Source organism: Amphiprion ocellaris, chromosome 2 (assembly GCF_022539595.1).
Source record: "Amphiprion ocellaris isolate individual 3 ecotype Okinawa chromosome 2, ASM2253959v1, whole genome shotgun sequence".
NCBI classification, from domain to species: domain Eukaryota; kingdom Metazoa; phylum Chordata; class Actinopteri; family Pomacentridae; genus Amphiprion; species Amphiprion ocellaris.
Window position 1 is genome coordinate 16,793,073 of NC_072767.1, and position 24,001 is coordinate 16,817,073.

A 24,001-nucleotide genomic window follows, 5' to 3' on the forward strand; every position below is an offset into this window, starting at 1 on the left:
TCACAGCTCTCTCAACCAATGAGAACTTCTAAACTGTCTGAAGAGCCAATCACAGCCTGAGAGCACAACGGCGAGCCAACCAGAGCTTTAGACTTTAATAGATGTCAGCTTGAGGTAATGAGAGCTCAGCTGTTCAGATGTTTGGAGGGTCTCCTCAGGAAAGACTGGAGTTTGGGGTTAAAACTAGAGAAAAAACAAAACTTTCTAGGCATGAAATCAGAAAAAAGCAAAGAGTGAATGAAAATTAAACTAAACAAGGAAAGGCCCTATGAGGATTTTATTGAAGGAGAAGTGAAGAGATTGTTCTGACAATAAATACGATAGAGTCAGTAAAAGGGAATTACAGGAGATACAGTGTCAGTTGTATCCAAAAAGATGAAGCTGGGGGAGAAGAAGACAGTGTTGCTGGTCTCCACAGAAAGCATTGAGATGGAGTTGTTTTCTTCAGACTGCTGTGAGGAGACAACAACACATGAGAAGGAGGAAGAACACAACTTTGACCAGGTGAGTCTTCTACACTTACACCTTGTATGATTTAAAGAAAAGGAAAACATTGGTGCTTCTCAAGTATCTTGTACAGTCAAAGCCTTGACTGATTCCCAAAGAACTCCCAGGTGAATTTCTTAAATTTGACAGCGAATCTCATGTTAAATAAAGATCTTCCATTGGGGACGTATGTAGATATGTGACTCACATTATTGATCAGAATCTTTAAAGTTCATGTGATAAGTAGAGCGATGATATTTCAAATTCAGATTCAGCATCACTCAAAGCTGATAACCAGAGTAAAGAACCAAATGACCCAAATCACAACCACACCTATAGTATTTTTAGTACTCCAGGTAATACCTAGCCATGCAGATGTGTGGATTTTTTGCAGATGTGTGGAGATGTTGGTTTATTTCAGTTTTCAGCTGTACATACTATTCATTATCATGGGTTCTGCTCAAGGTTTCTTCCTGTTAAAAGGTTTTTTTTTTCCTTGCCACTGTCGCCTTAGGGCTTGCTCTGGGGGTTCAGGTATGTGGGTTCTGTAAGGCGTCTTGAGACAATTTGAATTGTAATTGGCGCTATATAATTAAAATTGAATCGAATTGAATAATGGCACATAAAGGAGGTTTTAGAAAGCAAGCAGTGGGAATTCATGTGGTGGCCTTCCCCTCCTGAAGCAGCAGTGCATCGTCCTCTTTCCAATCATTCATGCACATTAAACCACATCCTCCTCCTCTTGTAAACAGAGATACCTGGAGCATCCACTAGTCCCTGACTGTGAGGAGGATCCAGAACCGCAGGTCCAAAGCCAACCAACGGAGCAGACGAGGCCCAAAACCAGGATCTCTGTCCATGAAAATAACACCCAGCATCCTCCTGTCATGGACATCACACAGCAAATGGAGATAGAGATGGAGGTCAGTGAAAAGGACGGATGGTGGAAATAAATAAATGCATAAACCTCAATCCCTTACCTACTTTCTAAGATGCTGTTGATTATTATTTTATCCTACAAATTAAAATCTATCATGACTCCATCCACCCATTGGCAGGTGAAGACAGTGGTGATTTAAACCTATCAGAGGGTTCTGCTCAACTGCTCACCTCTGTTTTTGGTTCACATGTGGCATCAGTACTTTCATATCCAAGTGTGTTGTCTTTTTGAATGTTTTTCAGTCTAATTAACTCACATTTATCCATCCTCCCTGCAGGTGTTTCCTCCCAGAGTGTCAAACGATCCCTCCATCATGAGTCTGGTATGTCGTGTCAAACTTTTTTTTTCCGTTTTCCGATGGATGAATGCTATTTTCTAAACACTACTTGCAAACATGGCTCTTAACATCGGTACATATTTTATGGTTGAATGATGAATGATGACTGCTGTATTGAGAGCCTCTGTGCATCTCAATAAAATCCATCCATCCATCCATTATCTGTACACCGTTTAATCCTCATTAGGGTATTAGGTCTATCCCAGCTGACTTAGGGTGAAGGCAGGGGGCACCCTGGACAGGTCACCAGTCTATCACAAGGCTACACATAGAGACAAATAATCACACTTATGGACAATTTAGAATAATTAATTAACCTCAGCATATTTTTGGACCGTGGGAGGAAGCTGGAGAAAATCCACGCTTGCACAGAGAAAACATGCAAACTCCATGCAGAAAGATCCCAGACCAGGACGTGAACCGGGGATCTTTTGGCTGCAAGGCAGCGGTGTTAACCACCGATCTACTGTGCAGCCTGTCTTAAAAATAGAAAACCTTAAGAAATTGGGGTTTATAGTGCTGCCAAGAACAAACTCTTAGCACATCAGTCAATCAATAATAATCTGATGCTCTATCTGTTATTTATGGTCTACGTTTGTTCTACTCTATCAGTCGGTGTGTGTCGTTTACTGTAGTGTGCAGATTTCAGTGATAAAACTCCAAACCAGCTCATAGTTGGGTCTCACTGATGGAGCTGGGCCAAATTAGACAGACACATTATTAAAGAGCTTAATTTTGTGCATATAAATAGGCTGTCTGCTTGCATTTGTTGGAAAGAGAGGTCTGGAGTAAACATATGTTTACTTTTCTTTTTCCTTACATTATTTTAGGTTTAGCTCAAAATTGGTTAATTTATCGATTCATTTACTGATTGATTTTTAAAAATATATTATTCTTTTAAAATGCAAAATGCCCAAAAATTCCAGCTCCAGTTTTCCTAAGTCTTCATGTAATTACAGAACTCCAAGTTTGTAATTATATAAAACAGAGAAAAATCCAAACACTTATTTCAAGAAGCTGGAACTTAAATTTGACAAACTAATTGAAATAATGAATTGTACTTTTAAATTTCAATTTTAATCCATTTTCTGTTGACTAAATAATTAATCAATAGTAGAATGCTGGAATTGCTTGTGAATTTGCTGCTAAAACTAAAAATGTTTTTTTCTGCCTAAAGTTAGTATTCTTGTGCAATATCTGAAATTGTGGCATCTTAATCGATCAGCATGTAGGACATACTATTCTTTCCTTTAACTGAATCACTTTGTGTTGCATTTTCTGTGTTTCGTGGATCCATCATGTTGCGGTAAAGGTTCCGGTGTGATGCTGTGCTCTGTGTTCCAGCAGTCCCCGAACAGAGCCAGTCGTCTCAAATGGAAGAGACTGATTCCACAGAAGAAAGGACTGGTGGTTAAAGACGTGGTCTGTCTGCCCAGAGCATACAACACGTCTCAGCCGGACAGGTCTGCAGGAAGTAGTGCTCATGTAGTGTGTGAAAGTCTTTCACATCAAAGAGGACTAATTAATTCAGGTTCTGGGGGCAAGAATTCGAAATATTTAAAATGCATATGGAATTTGTTGTGGATATTCATGGTCCTCTGTAGCACCACCAGCTGTCAGAACATTTTACTGACTAAAACTTTGCTCCACGATAGAATCAGTTTTCTGTGAAACTGATTGAGACCCTCCAGTGCCACCATTAACACTCCTGTTGTCTTCATTTACAGGCTCCAAAAAATATTGTTTTCTTGTCTGAAAAAAATCCCAAAATTCAGCAAAACAATCCCCCAAATTTCTGAAAATTTGCAAAACCTTCAGGAAGAAAATTCCAATAATTCCTTAAAAGTTTCCCTTAAAAGTTTTATTTAAAAAAAAAAAAATCCCCGAAACTTGGCAAGAAAATTTTTGGTAATATTTTCAAAAAATGAGCAAAAATCTTCCAAAAAAAATCCTAAAAAATATCTAAAGTGATTACATACGTACCAGTAAAACCTTTAATTGTTTTTAAAGAACATTCACAAAAAAATCAACCAAAATCCAGCAAATTTCGCTGGATTTTGGTTGATTTTTTTGTGAATGTTCTTAGGAAACATTTTTAACATTTCTTTTTTTCCACCAAAAAATGTTCAAAGATTTCCCAAAAATGTTGAAAATGTGGACATCAGAAGTGTCACTGTGAAAATATATTTTTTTCTCCACATTTTCAAACTTTAAAACGGGTCAATTTTGACCCGCAGGACGACACGAGGGTGAAGCACAATGTCCCATCCGTTATGAACACGCAATAGTCAGAGTGTCGTTAATCTGAGCACATCCCCAGAGGATGAATTCTCTCCAATTTCAATACTCCAAGTACCTCTGGTGCAATCATTAATGTCAGGTTAGATAAATTAACATTACAGATACATTATATGAATTCATATTTGCTTCAACGGTGTCTGATTTTCCAAAACCCTTGATGACAGCAACGTATTGCTCAGCTGAGTTTGTGACTAAGGTCTCTGGTAATCTTACTTTGATGATCCTGCTATTCAATAAGAATATATCGGTGAAGTAAATATGTCTTTCTGTTCTTCCAGACACACCGTTCCACACGGTAAACAGCGAGCAGCTCTGGCAGCGATGGGACTGATCACTCGCATCACCATTGACGATAGCTGGTCAGCCGGTCAGATGGAGAGTCGGCTGGTCATGCTCTTCTGGGGGCGATTTGTAAAACAGGCAGGACAAAGGTTTTCTTTCACGTACCTGCAGGTGTGTATGAGGTGCTTTTCTGACACAGCTGGACTTCAACATGTGCACATTTCACTGCAAGATTTTAGAGTTAGGCTAAATATGCAGACTACATTTTGGATTAAGTTAAGCTGGCCACAAAGTGAACCGATTCTATGCAGGTATATCCAGCTGTCTTCCTGTCTTTGTATGTGTTGCTCCAGTGTTTGCAGGGCTCCAGAGCGCTGTTCGTCCCCGACACCCCAGCAGAGGGCTGGACTGGAGATCACGTACTGAGGATCTCTGGACATGGTGCTTTGTATATCCTCAGTCACCATGGCTACCCACAGGTACCCCACAATGGCTCTGTTTAACAAAAAAACAAGACTCATTCAAAACTTTGTAGGAGGGATATGTGCATTAATAAGTAATTTAAGAGGAACCACACTGATTAACAGCCAAAAACACAAGAGCATCTCTGTGTTTCTCCTTTTTATTTTGTTCTTTTACATATTTGGTGTTTTATTCCATGTATTTAAATGTCTGCTTTGTGGAGCACCTTGAAACTTTATTTTAGAAAGGTTTTATGTATAAAAAGTTATTGTTAGCACTTTATAGTTGCTATTATGCCACTCTTTTTTGTAATTATTCAGCACCTCTTTGCATTTGGATCTCTTTGCAAATGTGATGCAGCCTTTTTTGAGCCTCTCTGCATGTTTTTGGTTGTTACATCGAGTGTCTTTGTGCTAATTTGATTGTTTTTTCAAATAGTTTCCAGTCACTTCAAACAGAGACACAGCCCCAAAGTGCCCCTGATCACTTGGTCTGTGCCCAATAGAACCTGCCATTAATCCTTCCATGTTTCAACCTGCTTTCTTTCTGCTCTGTTTGATTATGAATCACACACTGTCTGAAGAATGTATTGTGGGAATTACATTGATATCGTATTTCTAACAGAATAGAGATTTAGTTCTACAGGTGTATTGGATAAATATAATAGATGTGACATGTTGGAGAGTCCTTTATGTTAATATTTTTTTACATTTTAAAATCAACTTGTTCATTTATTTCCACACATTTCTTCTGCAGTGCATAAACTTATGAGACTCTTTGCTCCCAACAGGCAGAATCTGAGAGGTCAGCAAGTGAGACAGCTGTGGTGAACAGGTAGGAAGCCACATTTAAATAAGATAAATGGTGAACCAACTAAATGAATCTTCTGTATGTCTGCATGCTGTTTTCTTCAGGAACAGGTTTTATCTGGAGGTCGGCACAGAGAGCTGCCAGGATGATGGCAGGGATCTGGTAAAACAGATCCAGCCGAGTGTCCGCAGGACCCCAAAGGAGGTGAATTTATTCTATTTTTGACCAAATCTTCAACCAAACCCAGTATTTAAAGACCTTCAAGACCAATGATTACTAGTCGACTTAAGCATCCACTGTGTTTTACTCTGAACAGAGAGGACAGCAGTTTCCTGCATCTCATGTTAAAAGTGTATCTCTTGTGTGCAGGTCATGCTTGACGTGGACACCATCCTGAAAAAGTTCCGACAGAAGAACATGCATCGAGCTGGAGAAGCTCACACCCAGCTGAGGAGGAGAGATGTGCTCCACGGTGCTCTGAAGGAGGTGAGGCGGCCGGACTTCTGCTTCAGGACGACACCTGTTATCTCCTTCAGTGGAGAGGAGACTACCAGCCGACAGCAACCTCTCAAGGAGTGCTTCAGGTTCTAATTTATTTCCTGACACTGTACCTGAAACATGCTTCTTATATTTGTACTGTAGATTTCAATCATGCATCCTGATCAGGTTTTCCATGCACTTCAAACTTCAAAGTTTAGTCTGCAGGCTTTAGAAACGGTGATGGTGCAGTTTTAGAGTGATAAAAGCAGAATAGCTTTTGCGCTTAACTTGTCAGAGCAGAAGGTTTTGTGGTTTTTAGTCTGAGATTCAACATGTTTAGAGAGAAAAATGTCTTGCAAAATGAAAAACATCACAAAAATACTAACGTCTTGTATGTATTGCTTGGCTGTTTGACCAACAATGCAAAACCAACATTGTTAATGAATTTTTCTGTTGTTGTAAAGCATTTGAGGGCAGAAAACTGTCACATTGATCAAGCAGGAACCAGCAAACTTTTGGCAGCTTTCTCGATAAATAACATGAATATTTATTTGCACATCAGGATAATTAATCTCTCTAGCACAAATGCATTGAAGAAGAAGAGTTTGTTAGTTAATGGCAAAAGATTTTTCAATTTTCTCTCATCCAGGCTGGCTCTGCTGAAGCTACAGCAAAGTTGTGTGTTTGAGGGTCGTCCAGGTCGTCTGTTCTTCACCTGCGACCTCAAAGCTCTTAAAGACAGGAAGTATTATGAAGCAGGAGTTCTGATTGGCTGGTCGCTGGCTCAGGGTGGACCCGGACCTCGCTGTCTACATCCTGTACTATACCAGGTTGGCTCCCGGAGGAACACTGTGTCTGTGCATATTATGTTAGGTAGTGCATGTAGCTTTGCCATTCAAGCAAATTCTCTGTTTATTCCACAAACAGCAGCAGGAAGTTTAAAACAGAAATCCTGGAATCTGAAGAGGATTTTTCTTTTCAATAAGCGCTCAGTTGACAGGAATTTAACTGAAGCTGCCGTGAATATAAGGGACATTTAGCTCTTAACGTTCGTTTGTTTGTTTTTAGGAATGGTAAAGTCTCTTGATTATCTTTTCAAGAGATTTCTTTTATTTAAAAAAATGGCAGTATTACATGTCTCATTTATATTTGATTTTGCAGTGCTACATCTTTTGTGGCATCTTAAAGCTGCACTTATAACCCTTTTTAGACAGGTCAGTGGAGCATTTTATCTCCCTGTTCTGGTTTTACAGTCTGCAGCTTTCATATTTTGATTTAGCCGTAGTGTTCCAGCTGGTGGAACATAATGGAGCTTTTAGCAGCTTACAGAGCCAGGTTTTTCATGGAGCTAAAACAGGGAGCAATTGTAAAACATTTGTCAGATGGACAGAACCAAACTCCATGATAATGATATTAGGTGTCTGCCCAATATATAAATACGCATGTGCTTGCTAACACTTTACCCAACAGTGTTTAACGCTGGTTGCACTGTTTCAGATGACCAAAATGAACAAATGAATGCAGTTTTAACATCCCTTTGCTGAAAACAGATGTCCACTGGCACATTGTGACAATAGATCGCTGCATGTTGTAGCAGTGTTGAATAGTATCTGCAAATTGGTCCCATCTTCGTCACCATATCTCATTACTACAGCTGATGTGCTGCCAGAGTCCGTCTATGGAAGACTTCAGCTGGAAGGACATTGCTGATGCTGAAGCACAGATCCGACTGCAAGAGGTAGCAAACACAGATGACTCACTCGCCTTCACTTTAATACCCAGTCTGCTCTAGCTGGCTGTGATTAATGAGATGCACTTTGCTGTCTATTATCAGACACATAGCTTATTTGGGGATTTTAATATAAAAAAGTCATATACAACTTCAGTCAAATGAAATCATCAGTGTCTTTCAGTGAAACCAGATAAAATGACAAAAGTACATGCTAAATGACTAATTGTAGTGCCTGTTAAAAGGTGAATCTATAATCCAGTATTTGTGTGTAAATGAGCCACATTTTTTTGGGGTTTTTTGTCCCACATCAAGAAAGAGAAATTACCACAAACAGATTCTTCTAACCTGCTTTGCTTCCTGCCAGCAACATTTGCTACATGTCACTTTTTTGTTTCGCTCCTCAGCAGTCAGTTATTGGGTCTGCAGGGTGCCGTGCACACGCATAAATAACAATCCTCTCCTCTTCCTACAGCTTCAGAATTGCACTGATGTGAAGCGTCTGTCTCCCAGTCTGTGTGACTGGGTGTCACGCTACGGGATCCCAGAAATCTACTCCACCCACTCTGATGGAATACCAGCAATCTATAGCCGCTTAGTGAAACACTACATCTACCACAGGCAGGACACACACACGGTCTCATTCATGACATGCATGCATTCACACACTTGTGTATTTCACAGACATTGGTTTGTATCTCGATGGGTGCAGCTGGCTAGTCTTCTGTTTTGTAATATTCACCTCTTACCCACATGTTGATCATTCAGACTAAAGAGCCTCACTTCAGCAAATGAACCGATGTCAGTTTCACTCCCTGTCCTGACCTTCAGGGTGTCCAGTATGATCTCCCAGTTCACCGGGGGGCTGAACAGCTGTGGTGGGCTGTGGGATACGGTGCAGTCCCACTGGGAGGCGTTTGTGCCAGTGATGACGAGTACACAGCAGCAGCATCTGATCCTGGAAGATTTCAAACAGCTCTTCACCTTCTGCTACAGCCATCCACATTCGGATCTGAGGGCAGCTGAGGAGGCCACAGCTGCACACTGGGAAACAGTCCTCACTTTAGTCAGCGGTAAGCACTGAGGGATGGAACACAGGGAATCAAAGACCCTCGCAGCTCATTTATTAGGCGATAGTGGAGGAGAAGAATAACGTGCCATCTCAGTTTGTGCTGGCAAAACATTTGAATTGAAATATTTTCTCTTTCTGCACAATCAGATGGTCAGGCAGAGTTTTCCTTTGAAGATCTCCTCACCTTCATCACAGGAGGAGATCAGCTGCCTGCTCATGGCTTCCCCACTTTGATCTTCCTGCGTTTTTACTCCCAGGTTGGTATTTATCACATTAATATGAAAATACTGAAAACGTCATGTGACAGAAATCTCGGCTGTAACCAGTGCTAATGACATTTAATGAGATTGTGTGCTTTTTGTAAGGTCAGACATCCCATCTATTCACCTGCCACAGACACTGCAGCTTTAATGAAGCTGGGTTTGACATCTATATTAGATTGGATTTTTGGACAACTTGGGGCTCAACAGGCTGTAGACACAATGCAAACTGTAGTGTTTATTTCAAATCTTGTTCGTGATGAATAATGAGTGCATATCCAATATTCACAACCCTTTCAGCTCTAGTTTGGTTAACAGGAACTCCTGAAGAAAAAAAAAGCCTCTTTAACAAAAAATGCTTTAGTGTATTCACAGGCTAGTTGCTAACTTTGTCTGTCCTTTGTTTGGTGCAGTAAACGGCGAAGTTGTTGTAGAATCCCAAACCAGCAACATATGCATGATGATTGTAGAAATAAGAGTTCTGAACAGCATTAACACTTGAAAATGCCTCTCCAGAAGTGCATGTTTCTAAAAATGATGCAGATGTACTTCTTAACACTATGGGAATTCAATACTTAAAAAAAAAACCAAAAAACAAACTTGTATTTTTGGATGTACTTGGTCGAGCACGCTGCTTTCAGATGGAATGCGTCTTTTCTTCTGTTTCGAGATGAATCTTTGTGTCACTTTTCCTTCATTGTGACTTCATTTTCCAGGGTGCGAGCATGTCAAACATCCGTCTGCCCCACGCCTTCCCCTCCTCTCTGGAGGTCTTCCTGCCGAGGGGAGTGTCGGCGGCTGCGGACCTGTTGGCACTGCTGAACAGAGCCGTGCTTCACATTTCCAGACAGAAGGAGCTGATGACTGCAAGGAAGTGAGGGCATGACTACAAAGTGGATGTGTCATGCTGAAACTGACTTTGGGAAGCTGAAAAGTTTCTGCAGGATGTTAGCAAAGACAGAGAGGAAAGACACCCTGCGGTTTGGGTGCTGAAGTTTGTCGCATTAGTTAATGTAACTCATGACTTGATAAGAGAGTCCAGACAAGTGCTTGTATTATTTTAAGCACTGAGCATTCGAAGTCTGGTGCATTTTATTCATTCATTGTCTGGTGTATGTGGGCAGGTTTGCACATGCTGTAATTTCTTTGTGTCATGGGAACAATAATGCCTTTTAGAAGAGAAGGAGGAAATGATATTTAACACACCACAACAAGGGTGAGGTCTTTTAGGCTGCTGTAGATGAGATATACTGGATTGATGCAACTTAACACAGGAAAGTAAGCTTTCTTCATTAATTATTTAAAAATATATATATTTTATCATGATCAAAAAATATCCCAGCATTCATTAAATACCAAAGTTAGCATCATCCACCACCACTTTGACAGTTTACAGAGCTAGTATGATTGCATAATTCACATTTTAGATTTCCCATTTATAATCGGCTATTTTATGGTAATTAGTTACAGACTCACTAGAAAATTAAGATCATCTTTTTATATTTTCTGAAAATGTTAAAAGGCAAACTGGAACAATTGATGTATATATAAGTCTTTATGCTTTAACTTAACTGATGAATAAAGTTTCCTTTAAAATCTTTAATAAAGAACACAAAGAAGAGACACTTCCTACAGATACTTCTCTTTATTCATCTGTACAAATAGTGCAAGATAACATGAAAACATTGGTGATCTTGAGTTTTAACGCTAGTGTTAAGTCACATGAAGGTCCTTTGTTGCATACATTTTATGTACCTACCTAATGGGTGTATATCAGAACAAAAAGAAGAATTCACAATAATGATCTGAAAAACAGATTTCAGTCAGTGCTTCATGGTGAAATGTAGTGCTTTATGATACCTGTGGAGAACCAAACATCATACTGGCAGTGGTTTTGAGTTCTTTTGTTCAGACATAGCATGATTAGATAGATGTTGATTACCTTCTTGACAGTTTTGGCGAAAGCTCTCGCCGTCATCAGAAGCGTCTCACTGACAGTGTGTGACATGTCAGCTGGCAGATTTTGGCAGCCGGCAAAACTAATGTATTAACAAGAAGACATGATGAACGTTTTTGAGCTATCATATTGGCAGAAGTGAGCCAGGTACAAAAAGATGCCAAACTAAAAAGCAGCCTGCAAAAGGTAAAATAATAATAACAATACTAATTACACAAAGGGAAAAAGCTTGGACGGAAAATTTACTCTTACAATTACATATTAACAATACAATGCTGTGTTGTGGTGTTTTCTTATCTCTTTGACTGATCAAATTTCTTGGTTTACACTTCCTTGTTCTGTGCAATTTCATACACGGGTCAACTCCACAATTCCCATATAGCCACCAGCATGGTACTGCAAATATTTGATTTGATGAAATGATAAAACCGCTGTAGCTCAGTGGAGAACAATGACATTTGATAGGAGACTCAAACTGCAGAAAACATTTCCAGATTCAATGAAACGATTGAGGTCAACTTCCACTTCAGATGATGTTGAAGCAATACCTCCAGCCCATGCTTGAATTGCTGTCATTTTGCATTCACTTTGGACTCTTCCCATCCACATGAAGCTTCTATGGGCCAACTTGAACTCTTTGAATATTTGTCACAGTTGCTGTGTGAGCTGTTCCATTCAAGAGCTGTTGTCTAAAAACCTATATAGAGAGAAGATACAGAGAGGAAACATCAGTAGTTCCATCTCATCCCTTTTCAAACTAACAGTGTTAGAGAACTGACAACACAAAGTTACTTACACACTGTTTTACATACCTGTTTAACAAGCTCAATGATAGTTCCATTGCTGACTTCACCAAAGGTTGTTATCTTCATCTGGAGTGCCAGTAATACCAAGTCTGTGAAGTATTAAATTTAGAAATGAATAAGGAAATAAAACATATGAAAGTTTTGAATGTAATGGTTCAAAGATCCTCCTTCCATTCCAGTTTTGAGGATAGGCTGAACTAGAACATCATTACTAAATTTGTCTTTTCAGGACTTTCTCCAGCAGGAGTTTGCAAACATATCATAAATGCTGGAACAAACAAAACAAATACAGGTAACATATAATGTCTGTTTCATTGCAGCTAAACCCCTTTAGTCATGCTTTATGACTATTTTGGCAATTGTTTAATTAAAAGTTGTGAACATTCTGTCTTCAACAACCTACAACAGAAGTCCAGTTGATTTTTACCGAAGCTCCTATGATTTCCATGACTGGAATGACTGACAGTCTTCACAGATGTATTGTGAATGATGGTTCTAATTCTCTTTGGGTCAAAATGTATTGCACCATGTTTTATTGTAACCCCCTGCTAGTATTGCTCAAGTCACTGCAGGAAGTTTGACTGAGTAACAAATGTTCTTCAGAATCTATTATGAAATAGAAAAAACAACAAAATAAAACAAAAGCAGAAACACTGTTTTGGGTCATTGGTCAAATTCTGGGTAAAATAAGAATCCTTACAGTTTTTCTGTATATCAAATAGAAAGTAATTCAATATATCTGTTGTTATTTGATTTCACAAACCTTGCGTCACAGGTGTTGAATGAGTTGGAATCATTTGGAGAGTGGTAGTCATGGTTGTTGGAACTTCAGGTGTGGTGGTTGTTGGTGCTGCAGTTGTGGTTGAAACTGTAGTTGCGATGGTTGATGCTGCAGTTGTTGGTGCTGTGGTTGTTGGCGCTACAGTTGTTGGTGCTGCAGCTGTGGTTGTTGGCGCTACAGTTGTTGGTGCTGCATCTGTGGTTGTTGGTGCTGCAGTTGTCGGTGCTGTAGTTATAGTTGTTGGTGCTGTAGTTAGTGTGGCAGTAGTTGTTGTCATTGGTGCTGCATTTGTGGTTGTTGGTGCTACAGTTGTTGATGGTGCTGTAGTTGTGGCTGTTGGTGCTGCAGTAGTTGGTGCTGTGGTTGTGGTTGTGGTTGTTGGTGATGCAGTTGATGGTACTGCAGTTGATAGTGCTGTAGTAGTTGGGGCTGTGGTTGCTGGTGCTGCAGTTGTGTTTGAAACTGCAGTTGCAATGATTGGTGCTGTAGTTGTTGATGCTACAGTTGTCGGTGCTGTGGTTGTTGTTGTTGGTGTTGCAGTTATTGATGCTGCAGTTGTTGGTGCTGCATTTGCAGTTGTTGGCGGTCCAGTTGTTGATGCTGCAGTAGTTGGTGCTGTAGTTGTTGGCGCTGCAGTTGATTGTGGTGCAGTTGTGATTATTGGCGCTGCAGTTGTTGGTCCTGTGGTTGTTGGTGCCATAGTAGTTGGTGCTGTGGTTGCTGGTTCTGCAGTTGTGGTTGTTGATGCTACAGTTGTTGGTGCTGCAGCTGTGGTTGTTGGTGCTGCAGTTGTTGATGCTACAGTTGTTGGTGCTGCAGTTGTTGATGCTACAGTTGTTGGCACTGCAGCTGTGGTTGTTGGTGCTACAGTTGTTGATGCTACAGTTGTTGGTGCTGCAGTTGTGGTTGAAACTGCAGTTGCGATGACTGGTGCTGTAACTGTTGATGCTGCAGTTGTTGATACTGCAGTTGTTGGTGCTGCAGCTGTGGTTGTTGGTGCTGCAGTTGTTGGTACTGCAGTTGTTGGTGCTGCAGTTGTGGTTGAAACTGCAGTTGCGATGATTGGTGCTGTAGTTGTTGATGCTGTAGTTGTTGTTGCTGCAGTTGTTGTTGCTATAGTTGTTGGGGCTGTGGTTGTGGTTGTTGGTGCTGCAGATGACAGTGTGGTAGTTGTTGGTGCTGCACTTGCACTTGGTGCTACAGTCATTGGTGCTGCAGCTGTGGTTGTTGGTGCTACAGTTGTGGTTGAAAATGCAATTGCGATGGTTGGTGCTTTAGTTGTTGATGCTACAGTTGTTGGTGCTGCAGCTGCAGTTGTTGGTGCTGCAGTTGTTGGTGCTGCAGCTGTGGTTGTGGTTGTTGGTGCTGCAGTTGTTGATGCTACAGTTGTTGGTGCTGCAGTTGTTGATGCTACAGTTGTTGGAGCTGCAGCTGCAGTTGTTGATGCTGCAGTTGTTGATGCTACAGTTGTTGTTGCTGCAGTTGTTGATGCTACAGTTGTTGGTGCTGCAGCTGAGGTTGTTGGTGCTGCAGTTGTTGGTACTGCAGTTGTGGTTGTTGGTGCTGCAGTTGTTGGTACTGCAGTTGTTGATGCTGCAGTTGCTGTTGTTGGTGCAACAGTTGTTGGTACTGCAGTTGTTGGTGCTGCAGTTGTGGTTGAAACTGCAATTGCGATGATTGGTGCTGTAGCTGTTGATGCTACAGTTGTTGTTGCTGCAGTTGTTGATGCTATAGTTGATGGTGCTGCAGCTGTGGTTGTTGGTGCTGCAGTTGTTGGTACTGCAGTTGTGGTTGTTGGTGCTGCAGTTGTTGATGCTGCAGTTGTTGGTACTGCAGTTGTTGGTGCTGCAGTTGTGGTTGAAACTGCAGTTGCGATGCTTGGTGCTGTAGTTGTTGATGCTGCAGTTGTTGATGCTGCAGTCAATGCTACAGTTGTTGTTGCTGCAGTTGTTGATGCTGCAGTTGTTGATGCTACGGTTGTTTGTGCTGCAGTTGTTGATGCTGCAGTAGTTGGTGCTGTAGTTGTGGCTGTTGGCGCTGCAGTTGTTGGTGCTGTGGTTGTGGTTGTTGGTAATGCAGTTGATGGTACTGCAGTTGATAGTGCTATAGTAGTTGGGGCTGTGGTTGCTGGTGCTGCAGTTGTGGTTGAAACTGCATTTGCAGTGATTGGTGCTGCAGTTGTTGATGCTGTAGTTGTTGGTGCTGCATTTGCATTTGTTGGTGCTGCAGTTGTTGATGCTGCAGTAGTTGGTGCTGTAGTTGTTGGTGCTACAGTTGATTGTGGTGCAGTTGTGATTATTGGCGCTGCAGTTGTTGGTGCTGTGGTTGTTGGTGCCATAATAGTTGGTGCTGTGGTTGCTGGTTCTGCAGTTGTGGTTGTTGGTGCTACAGTTGTTGGTGCTGCAGTTGTTGATGCTACAGTTGTTAGTGCTGCAGTTGTTGATGCTACAGTTGTTGCTGCAGTTGTTGTTGCTGCAGTTGTTGATGCTGCAGTTGTTGATGCTACGGTTGTTTGTGCTGCAGTTGTTGATGCTGCAGTAGTTGGTGCTGTAGTTGTGGCTGTTGGCGCTGCAGTTGTTGGTGCTGTGGTTGTGGTTGTTGGTAATGCAGTTGATGGTACTGCAGTTGATAGTGCTATAGTAGTTGGGGTTGTGGTTGCTGGTGCTGCAGTTGTGGTTGAAACTGCATTTGCAGTGATTGGTGCTGCAGTTGTTGATGCTGTAGTTGTTGGTGCTGCATTTGCATTTGTTGGTGCTGCAGTTGTTGATGCTGCAGTAGTTGGTGCTGTAGTTGTTGGTGCTACAGTTGATTGTGGTGCAGTTGTGATTATTGGCGCTGCAGTTGTTGGTGCTGTGGTTGTTGGTGCCATAGTAGTTGGTGCTGTGGTTGCTGGTTCTGCAGTTGTGGTTGTTGGTGCTACAGTTGTTGGTGCTGCAGTTGTTGATGCTACAGTTGTTAGTGCTGCAGTTGTTGATGCTACAGTTGTTGGTGCGGTAGTTGTTGGTGCTGTGGTTGTTGGTGCTGTAGTTGTTGATGCTACAGTTGTTGGTGCTGTGGTTTTGGTTGTTGGTGATGCAGTTGATGGTACTACAGTTGATAGTGCTATAGTAATTGGTGCTGTGGTTGCTGGTTCTGCAGTTGTGGTTGTTGGTGCTACAGTTGTTGGCACTGCAGCTGTGGTTGTTGGTGCTGCAGTTGTTGATGCTACAGTTGTTGGTGCTGCAGCTGTGGTTGTTGGCGCTGCACTTGTTGATGCTGTAGTTGTTGGTGCTACGGTTGTTTGTGCTGCAGTTGTTGATGGTTCAGTTGTTGGTGCTGCAGCTTTGGTTGTTGGTGCTGCAGTTGTTGGTACTGCAGTTGTTGATGCTGCAGCTGTAGTTGTTGATGCTGCCATTGTTGATGTTATAGTTGTTGGTGCCGAAGCTGTGGTTGTTGGTGCTGCAGTTGTGATTGTTGGTGCTGTAGATGTTGATGCTGCAGTAGTTGGTGCTGTAGTTGTGGCTGTTGGTGCATTAGTTGTTGATGCTGTAGTTGTTGGTGCTGTGGTTGTGGTTGTTGGTGATGCAGTTGATGGTACTGCAGTTGATAGCGCTGTAGTAGTTGAGGCTGTGGTTGCTGGTGCTGCAATTGTGGTTGAAACTGCAGTTGCAATGATTGGTGATGTAGTTGTTGATGCTACAGTTGTTGGTGCTGTAGTTGTTGGTGCTTTGGTTGTTGGTGCTGTAGTTGTTGATGCTACAGTTGTTTGTGCTGCAGTTGTGGTTGATACTGCAGTTGCGATGACTGGTGCTGTAGTTGTTGATGCTGCAGTTGTTGATGCTGCAGTCGATGCTACAGTTGTTGTTGCTGCAGTTGTTGATGCTGCAGTTGTTGATGCTACGGTTGTTTGTGCTGCAGTTGTTGATGGTTCAGTTGTTGGTGCTGCAGCTGTGGTTGTTGGTGCTGCAGTTGTTGGTACTGCAGTTGTTGATGCTGCCATTGTTGATGTTATAGTTGTTGGTGCCGAAGCTGTGGTTGTTGGTGCTGCAGTTGTTGGTGCTGTAGTTGTTGATGCTGCAGTAGTTGGTGCTGTAGTTGTGGCTGTTGGTGCTGTAGTTGTTGATGCTGTAGTTGCTGGTGCTGTGGTTGTGGTTGTTGGTGATGCAGTTGATGGTACTGCAGTTGATAGTGCTGTAGTAGTTGGGGCTGTGGTTGCTGGTGCTGCGATTGTGGTTGAAACTGCAGTTGCAATGATTGGTGCTGTAGTTGTTGATGCTACAGTTGTTGGTGCTGTGGTTGTGATTGTTGGTGCTGCAGTTGATGGTGCTGCAGTACTTCGTGCTGTAGTTGTTCGTGCTGCAGTTGTGGCTGAAATTGCAGTTGCAATGGTTGGTGCAACAGTTGTTGGTGCTGTAGTTGTTAATGCTGCACTTGTTGGTGCTGCAGTCAAAGTATCTATCAACAAAGAATTACCAGATTGCCATAAAAATGTTGTTGTTTGAGATCTCAGTGCATACTATTCTCTCTTAATAACTTTAGACAAAAACAAATAAAACAAAGGTTCTATAAAATTTGATTCGTATGGCCAGAGCTCAAGTACATAAACACTGGAGGCTCATCTACATCACTGAAATATTGCACTTCAGCGGCATGAAGCAGCTTAAACATAAATGATTGATGCCGGAAAAATGTAATTATCACTGAGTCAGAGTTCAGTTTTACTGAATGCAATACAAGCTACTGTATAAATTCAGAGTTGTCTGTATATAAAACAATTATACATGTGGTTATATTTTTCATTGTTACTATTTCATGTATAATTTTAGCTACTTTTTAATTATATATGTTAGTTATTGATGTTGGTGTTTTTCTCAGTATTTTCATTTGAACAAGAACTTTCTTACTGTGTTTATAACAAAAAAATGTCATCAACCTTGAACACTGACAGATGCTAATGAGTTTATTTTTTTAACGTGATCTGCTGATTTATATGCACAAAATACAAGGAAAATAGAAATGATGACTCTTTTATCCTTTTTCAATTCTTTCATTTACCTTTGAAAATTTAAGCAGTGGTACCTGATGCTGTCTGTCAGCCTGTATTTATGTGTTATATGTTAATACTCTTGTGTATGGTTCTCCAAATGTCCTTGACAGAGAACCATTTAACCATTAAATGCCCTCTTGAAAGTGAACCAACTAAACAAATCTATTGCTTTCAACCTGGTGTAATAAGTACTTAGTTTTCCTGTTGTGTACCTGCAACATAATCAAATTTTAAATAATTTTAGCTCTAAGATGGTTAAGTCTAACATTCATGCATGTATTCATTCTTATGATTCATTAATGTGTTGTAATTCTAAACAACGAAAAACACAATGAAAACCACAAAGATATGACTTGTAGTGAATATTTACCTTGTGTTGAGGCTGCATGAAAACATGCAAGCCACAATATCCCAAAAAAATAATTTGTCTCCATGCCAAGTGCTGTTCTTCGAACTATTGTCACTCGAAACTGGTTTTTCTGTTTGTGAGAATGTGCTAGGTCTGTGAATGTTCCTCCTTCAGCTATTCAGTGGGAGTGGCAAGGCCCTAATCACAGAGACTTCCTCCAGGTAAGATGAGGGGAATTATAAAAATATAACATGATACAAATAAGCTCATCAAATGCATAATACATTTGAACAAATCTGCAATGACATATAGCACCTGATTGAAAACCCAGTTCTGTAAGAATAGTAAGAAGTTTGTATATCGTAAGTTAAACTGCTATATGGAGCAGTTTTTGTAGAACGTAAAAGCATTATTCTTAATCAGTGAAATTATTCAATCACATTGTTTGCTATAGCAATGAAGGGAAAATGCTCAGAGAACATCATTCACAGTTCATTTGTGAGTCTTCAGGACAAGTTGTGGTTCATGCCAACACAGAAAAGGCATTGAAACACATCACAACAGGAGCAGACATATGATCGTCTAAACTTCATCAGTTTTCTGAAGGAGGTAGATATTGATTTTTAATGTAATTATTTTGAGCAATACTTTGCATCAGGGCTGCACAGTGGTTAGCACTGTCGCCTTACAGCTTGAAGATCCCCGGTTCATGTCCCTGCCTGGGATCTTTCTTCATAGAGTTTGCATGTTCTCCCTGTGCATGCATGGGTTTTCTCTGGCTTCTTCCCTCAGTCCAAAAACATGCTGAGGTTAATTGGTGATTCTAAATTCTCCATAAGTGTGAATGTGAGTGCAATGGTTTGTCTGTATTTGTAGTCCTGTGATAGACTGGTGACCAGTCCAGGGTGTCTCCTGCCTTCACCCTAAGTCAGCTGGGATAGACTCCAGCCCCCCGTGACTTCAATGAGAATTAAGTGGTGTATGGATAATGAATAGATGGCCTTCTTTGTATATCTGTGTTTTCTAATTACATGAAAGTGCTACTGTTATTTAAATACCATCCGTACACTCAACACCCAGGTGTTTTTCAGCCATGAGAAAACTGGTAACAAGTAACACAGGAAAAACATATAGGAAAAAGAATTACATTTGAATTAATTCATGTGCATAAAAACAGAGGTTATACACAAAATATTTTTATGGGATTCTACCAAGGTTCCATTGGAAAACTATATTCTGCCAAGCAACAATCTCAATAATGTAGTTTTCAAAATAATATGTAATGTGTCAAAAACAACCTTGAATGGCCTGACCCCTAATCCTGATGCCAAAGAGCCTGAGAGATAATATCATCATCTTATTATGTAATTTATAATTTTAAGATTTTGTAAACACTGGTTCAGAGGGGAAAGTACAGCCCCATCAACACTGTGAATTTCCCCTTTGTCATTAAGAAGTCCTTACTGGAAACCAACACCGAGGCTGTCAAGCAGGTTTTTTTTTTCTTTGTTTTCTTTTTCTGTCCTGCAGTTCTTCCCTCCCTCTGCTCTGTTACATCAAATGGTATTATTCTCTATCATTGCTGGACTTTTACTATTATCATCTACATCATCTAAGTTTCATCTACGTGATGTGGACCCTCAACTCAACTCTTAAAAACTTTGCAGATTCTTTCTTAATGAGTGCTCTTCCAAAGCAGAGATGAAGTTATATGAACTATCCTATATAAAATTATTTATCTATTGAACAGCAGCTGAAAAACTTTTGACATTGTACATTTAAACCTTTATTCATGTTGTACATGTTGTGCTCATTACTTTAGTAAACTGTGTTGGAACAATTAGTTGCATTATTTAATATTAATTGTTTTGCACTGTGGTACTGTTGTTTTCCTGATGGTGTGTTTTTGTCACTGTACTTCTGAATTTGTACTTATTCACTGACATCTGAGGGCAAATTCTTATTCCTGAGAGACAATAGTTGGCAGGTAAATGCTGTTTGTATTACTGTTTCACTATTTCACTCTTTTTAAGAGAAGTACTATAATAAATACTTTTTACATCTGTTTTTGTGGATAGACTGCTTTGATTAGAAGAAAATAAACCACACTGATGAATAAATAACATTTTCTTGCAATGTTTTCATTTATTAATAATGATGCTTTTCTCACCTAATGACTTGTCATTTGATTTAAGGCTCTGTGGTTGTTTCATAAATGCTGTTCTGAAAAGGCACTATGTGTTATACATTTTTCGTTTTACACAACAATATTTATTAAAATATCAATGTTTTGTGTCTGTTTTAAATATCTTAGTTTAACTGCTGTATCCCTATGTCTAACAACACCAAAACGATCAGTTAAAAATAAATGTTTAAAGAAAGTGTACAATATTTGAGGCTTAACATTTTATTGCATTTGTTTTAATGAAAGCAACTCAAATGAAAATACATCAGGGGTTTGGTTCTCATTATGGTCATTATTATAATAATTATTATTATTATGATGCTTTTTATTATAAAAAATATAGTACATTATACCCTCTTAAGTACAAAAGTTATTTTTAAATATCATAAACCAAACCCAACCAATCAATGAGCTACATTTTTATACAGGAAAGATACCACTACCACATGATTTCTTGACATTTATTAAGCACATTTATACAGAGTCTATGGATGTGTTACGCTCCAACCTCTAGAGTGCCTGGATGCAACAAAATAACCAGTTGTTAATGGTTGAGGTAAACTAATTTTATTGCTCGGTGGCTAAGTGAACATAAAAGTGATCATACAAACAAACACAAGACTGGTGGAAGTTGTCAAATCAAAGAACAGACTAAAACGAAAGCTAACAGAGTTTGTAACTAAGCTAAACACAAAACAAAACAAGTAAGCCAAACTTAAATACAGGAACAACACCCACCATGAACACACACTGTACACACAGTACACGACGACTTCAAATGCTAAATTGCTTCTTCCCTAAGTTTGCGGACTGCTGATTGGAGCCTCAGTCTCCACTGAGACTTGGGACTCCACACCAAATCAGCAGCCGCCAACAGAAGCTCGGATTTATCCGTAGCACCCACCAGAAGTGCTTACAGACCGAAGGACCACACAGGACAACAATTCACAGAGGCACCAGGGTGGACTGGTCACAAATACCATCCACCCTGACTGAGAGTAGTTCAGTGTTTCCTCTGTTAAAGCTAAACTTCATGCAATGATAGTTTGTTTTATTGTTGTAGGAAACGGAATGTGTTTTTACATAGATAACAAACTGTAAAATCCACTAAGCTAAGCGGTAGCACGTCTGTTTTGCTAGCTGGTGAGCTGAACAATGTGAGCAACATCTAATTTTAACACAATAAATTGCACCGTTGCTCTTAATAAAGTGTCAGTGGGTGTGCATCAGAACAATAAGGAAAAGTGACAAAAATTATCTGCAAAAAAATTCAGTTGCAGGGTCAGATGTAACGCTGCATAATTATGCATAAAAGGACAAAACATGACGCTAGCAGAAGTGAGCCAGTAAAATTAAGAAGCCAAATTGAAACGAAACAAAGGGAAAGGACATCAAGGGAAAATTCTCAAACATTTACTCTTCACAACTGCGTATTAACACTTAATACAGTGCGCAACAAGTGAATATTTTGTCCTCTAAATTGATGTGTTGGAAGCAGGAAAAATGGACAAACGTAAGGATTTTGAGTGAGTTTGACAAGGGCCAAATTGTGATGGCTAGAGGACTGGGTCAGAGCATCTCCAAAACTGCAGCTCTTGTGGGGTGTTCCTGGTCTGCATTGGTCAGTATCTATCAAAAGTGGTCCAAGGAAGGAACAGTGGTGAATCGACGACAGGATCATGGACGACCAAGGCTCATCGATGCATGTGGGGAGTGAAGGCCCATGTGGTCCAATCCAACAGACAAGCTGTTTTTGTTGAAACTGCTGAAGAAGTTAATGCTGGCTCTGACAGAAAGGTGTCAGAATACACAGTGCATCACAGTTTGTTGCTAATGGGGCTGCATAGCTGGAGACCAGTCAGGATGTCCATGCTGACCCCTGTGCACGGCTGAAAGTACCAACAATGGACACGTGAGCATCAGAAATGGACCATGGAGCAATGGAAGAAGTTGGCCTGATCATGAGTCACATTTTGTTTTCCATCACGTGGATGGCCAAGTGCATGTGCATCCCTTCCCTGGGGAACACATGGCACCAGGATGCATTATGGGAAGAAGGCAAGCCAGCAGAGGCAGTGTGATGCTTTGGGTAATGTTCTGTGGGAAAGCTTGGGTCCTGGCATCCATGTGGATGTAATTTCGACATGTACCAGCCCTAAGCATTGTTGCAGACCATGTACACTATTTAATGGAAACGGTATTCCCTGATGACCGTGGCCTCGTTCAGCAGGATAATCTGCCATGCCACAAAGCAAAAATGGTTCAGGAATGGTTTGAGGAGCCCAACAACCAGTTTGAGGTGTTGACTTGGCCTTCAAATTCCCCAGATCTCAATCCAGTTGAGCATCTGTGGGATGTGCTGGAGTCTCATCCATGTAGGCCCCCACAGAACTTAAAGGATCTGCTGCTAACATCTTGGTGCCGGGTACCACAGCACACCTTCAGAGGTCTAGTGGAGTCCATGCCTCAACGGGTCACGGCTGTTTTGGCAGTAAAGGGGGACTAACACAATATTAGGCAGGTGGTCATAATGTTATGCCTGATCAGTGTATCTGTATAACACAGGGACCTGGCTTACTCTTCACAGCTGCGTATTAACACTTAATACAGTGCACAACAAGTGAATATTTTGTCCTCTAAATTGATGTGTTGGAAGCAGGAAAAATGGACAAACGTAAGGATTTTGAGTGAGTTTGACAAGGGCCAAATTGTGATGACTAGAGGACTGGGTCAGAGCATCTCCAAAACTGCAGCTCTTGTGGGGTGTTCCTGGTCTGCATTGGTCAGTATCTATCAAAAGTGGTCCAAGGAAGGAACAGTGGTGAATCGACGACAGGATCATGGACGACCAAGGCTCATCGATGCATGTGGGGAGTGAAGGCCCATGTGGTCCAATCCAACAGACAAGCTGTTTTTGTTGAAACTGCTGAAGAAGTTAATGCTGGCTCTGACAGAAAGGTGTCAGAATACACAGTGCATCACAGTTTGTTGCTAATGGGGCTGCATAGCTGGAGACCAGTCAGGATGTCCATGCTGACCCCTGTGCACGGCTGAAAGTACCAACAATGGACACGTGAGCATCAGAAATGGACCATGGAGCAATGGAAGAAGTTGGCCTGATCATGAGTCACATTTTGTTTTCCATCACGTGGATGGCCAAGTGCATGTGCATCCCTTCCCTGGGGAACACATGGCACCAGGATGCATTATGGGAAGAAGGCAAGCCAGCAGAGGCAGTGTGATGCTTTGGGTAATGTTCTGTGGGAAAGCTTGGGTCCTGGCATCCATGTGGATGTAATTTCGACATGTACCAGCCCTAAGCATTGTTGCAGACCATGTACACTATTTAATGGAAACGGTATTCCCTGATGACCGTGGCCTCGTTCAGCAGGATAATCTGCCATGCCACAAAGCAAAAATGGTTCAGGAATGGTTTGAGGAGCCCAACAACCAGTTTGAGGTGTTGACTTGGCCTTCAAATTCCCCAGATCTCAATCCAGTTGAGCATCTGTGGGATGTGCTGGAGTCTCATCCATGTAGGCCCCCACAGAACTTAAAGGATCTGCTGCTAACATCTTGGTGCCGGGTACCACAGCACACCTTCAGAGGTCTAGTGGAGTCCATGCCTCAACGGGTCACGGCTGTTTTGGCAGTAAAGGGGGACTAACACAATATTAGGCAGGTGGTCATAATGTTATGCCTGATCAGTGTATCTGTATAACACAGGGACCTGGCTTC

General features: G+C 41.0%; 1 protein-coding gene across 2 annotated transcripts; it reads left to right on the forward strand.

Moving 5' to 3' along the window:
* Positions 1 to 10: 10 nt before the first annotated feature.
* LOC111570912 (uncharacterized) lies at positions 11 to 10,614 on the forward strand. Of its 2 annotated transcripts, none has more exons than XM_023273920.3 (15): positions 11 to 504; positions 1,239 to 1,409; positions 1,704 to 1,748; positions 3,108 to 3,226; positions 4,343 to 4,517; positions 4,700 to 4,825; positions 5,599 to 5,642; positions 5,723 to 5,822; positions 5,988 to 6,202; positions 6,748 to 6,928; positions 7,753 to 7,836; positions 8,303 to 8,448; positions 8,659 to 8,900; positions 9,047 to 9,156; positions 9,876 to 10,614. In XM_023273920.3, the coding sequence occupies exons 1-15, from the start codon at positions 376 to 378 to the stop codon at positions 10,035 to 10,037; spliced, it is 2,049 nt and encodes a 682-aa protein (XP_023129688.2). In that variant the 5' UTR covers positions 11 to 375; the 3' UTR covers positions 10,038 to 10,614. The 2 variants fall into 2 exon arrangements, with proteins under 2 accessions (XP_023129688.2, XP_023129690.2); XM_023273922.3 differs by having other exon boundaries at positions 3,111 to 3,226.
* Positions 10,615 to 24,001: the final 13,387 nt, after the last annotated feature.

What these genes read in the sequence shown, in the direction of transcription:
- LOC111570912 (XM_023273920.3), top strand. Translation starts at nt 376, where the DNA reads ATGAAGCTGGGGGAGAAGAAGACAGTGTTGCTGGTCTCCACAGAAAGC. An exon ending in TACATCCTGTACTATACCAG is followed by an intron (nt 6,929 to 7,752) that starts GTTGGCTCCCGG and finishes TCATTACTACAG; the next exon opens with CTGATGTGCTGCCAGAGTCC. An exon ending in CACAGATCCGACTGCAAGAG is followed by an intron (nt 7,837 to 8,302) that starts GTAGCAAACACA and finishes CTCTTCCTACAG; the next exon opens with CTTCAGAATTGCACTGATGT.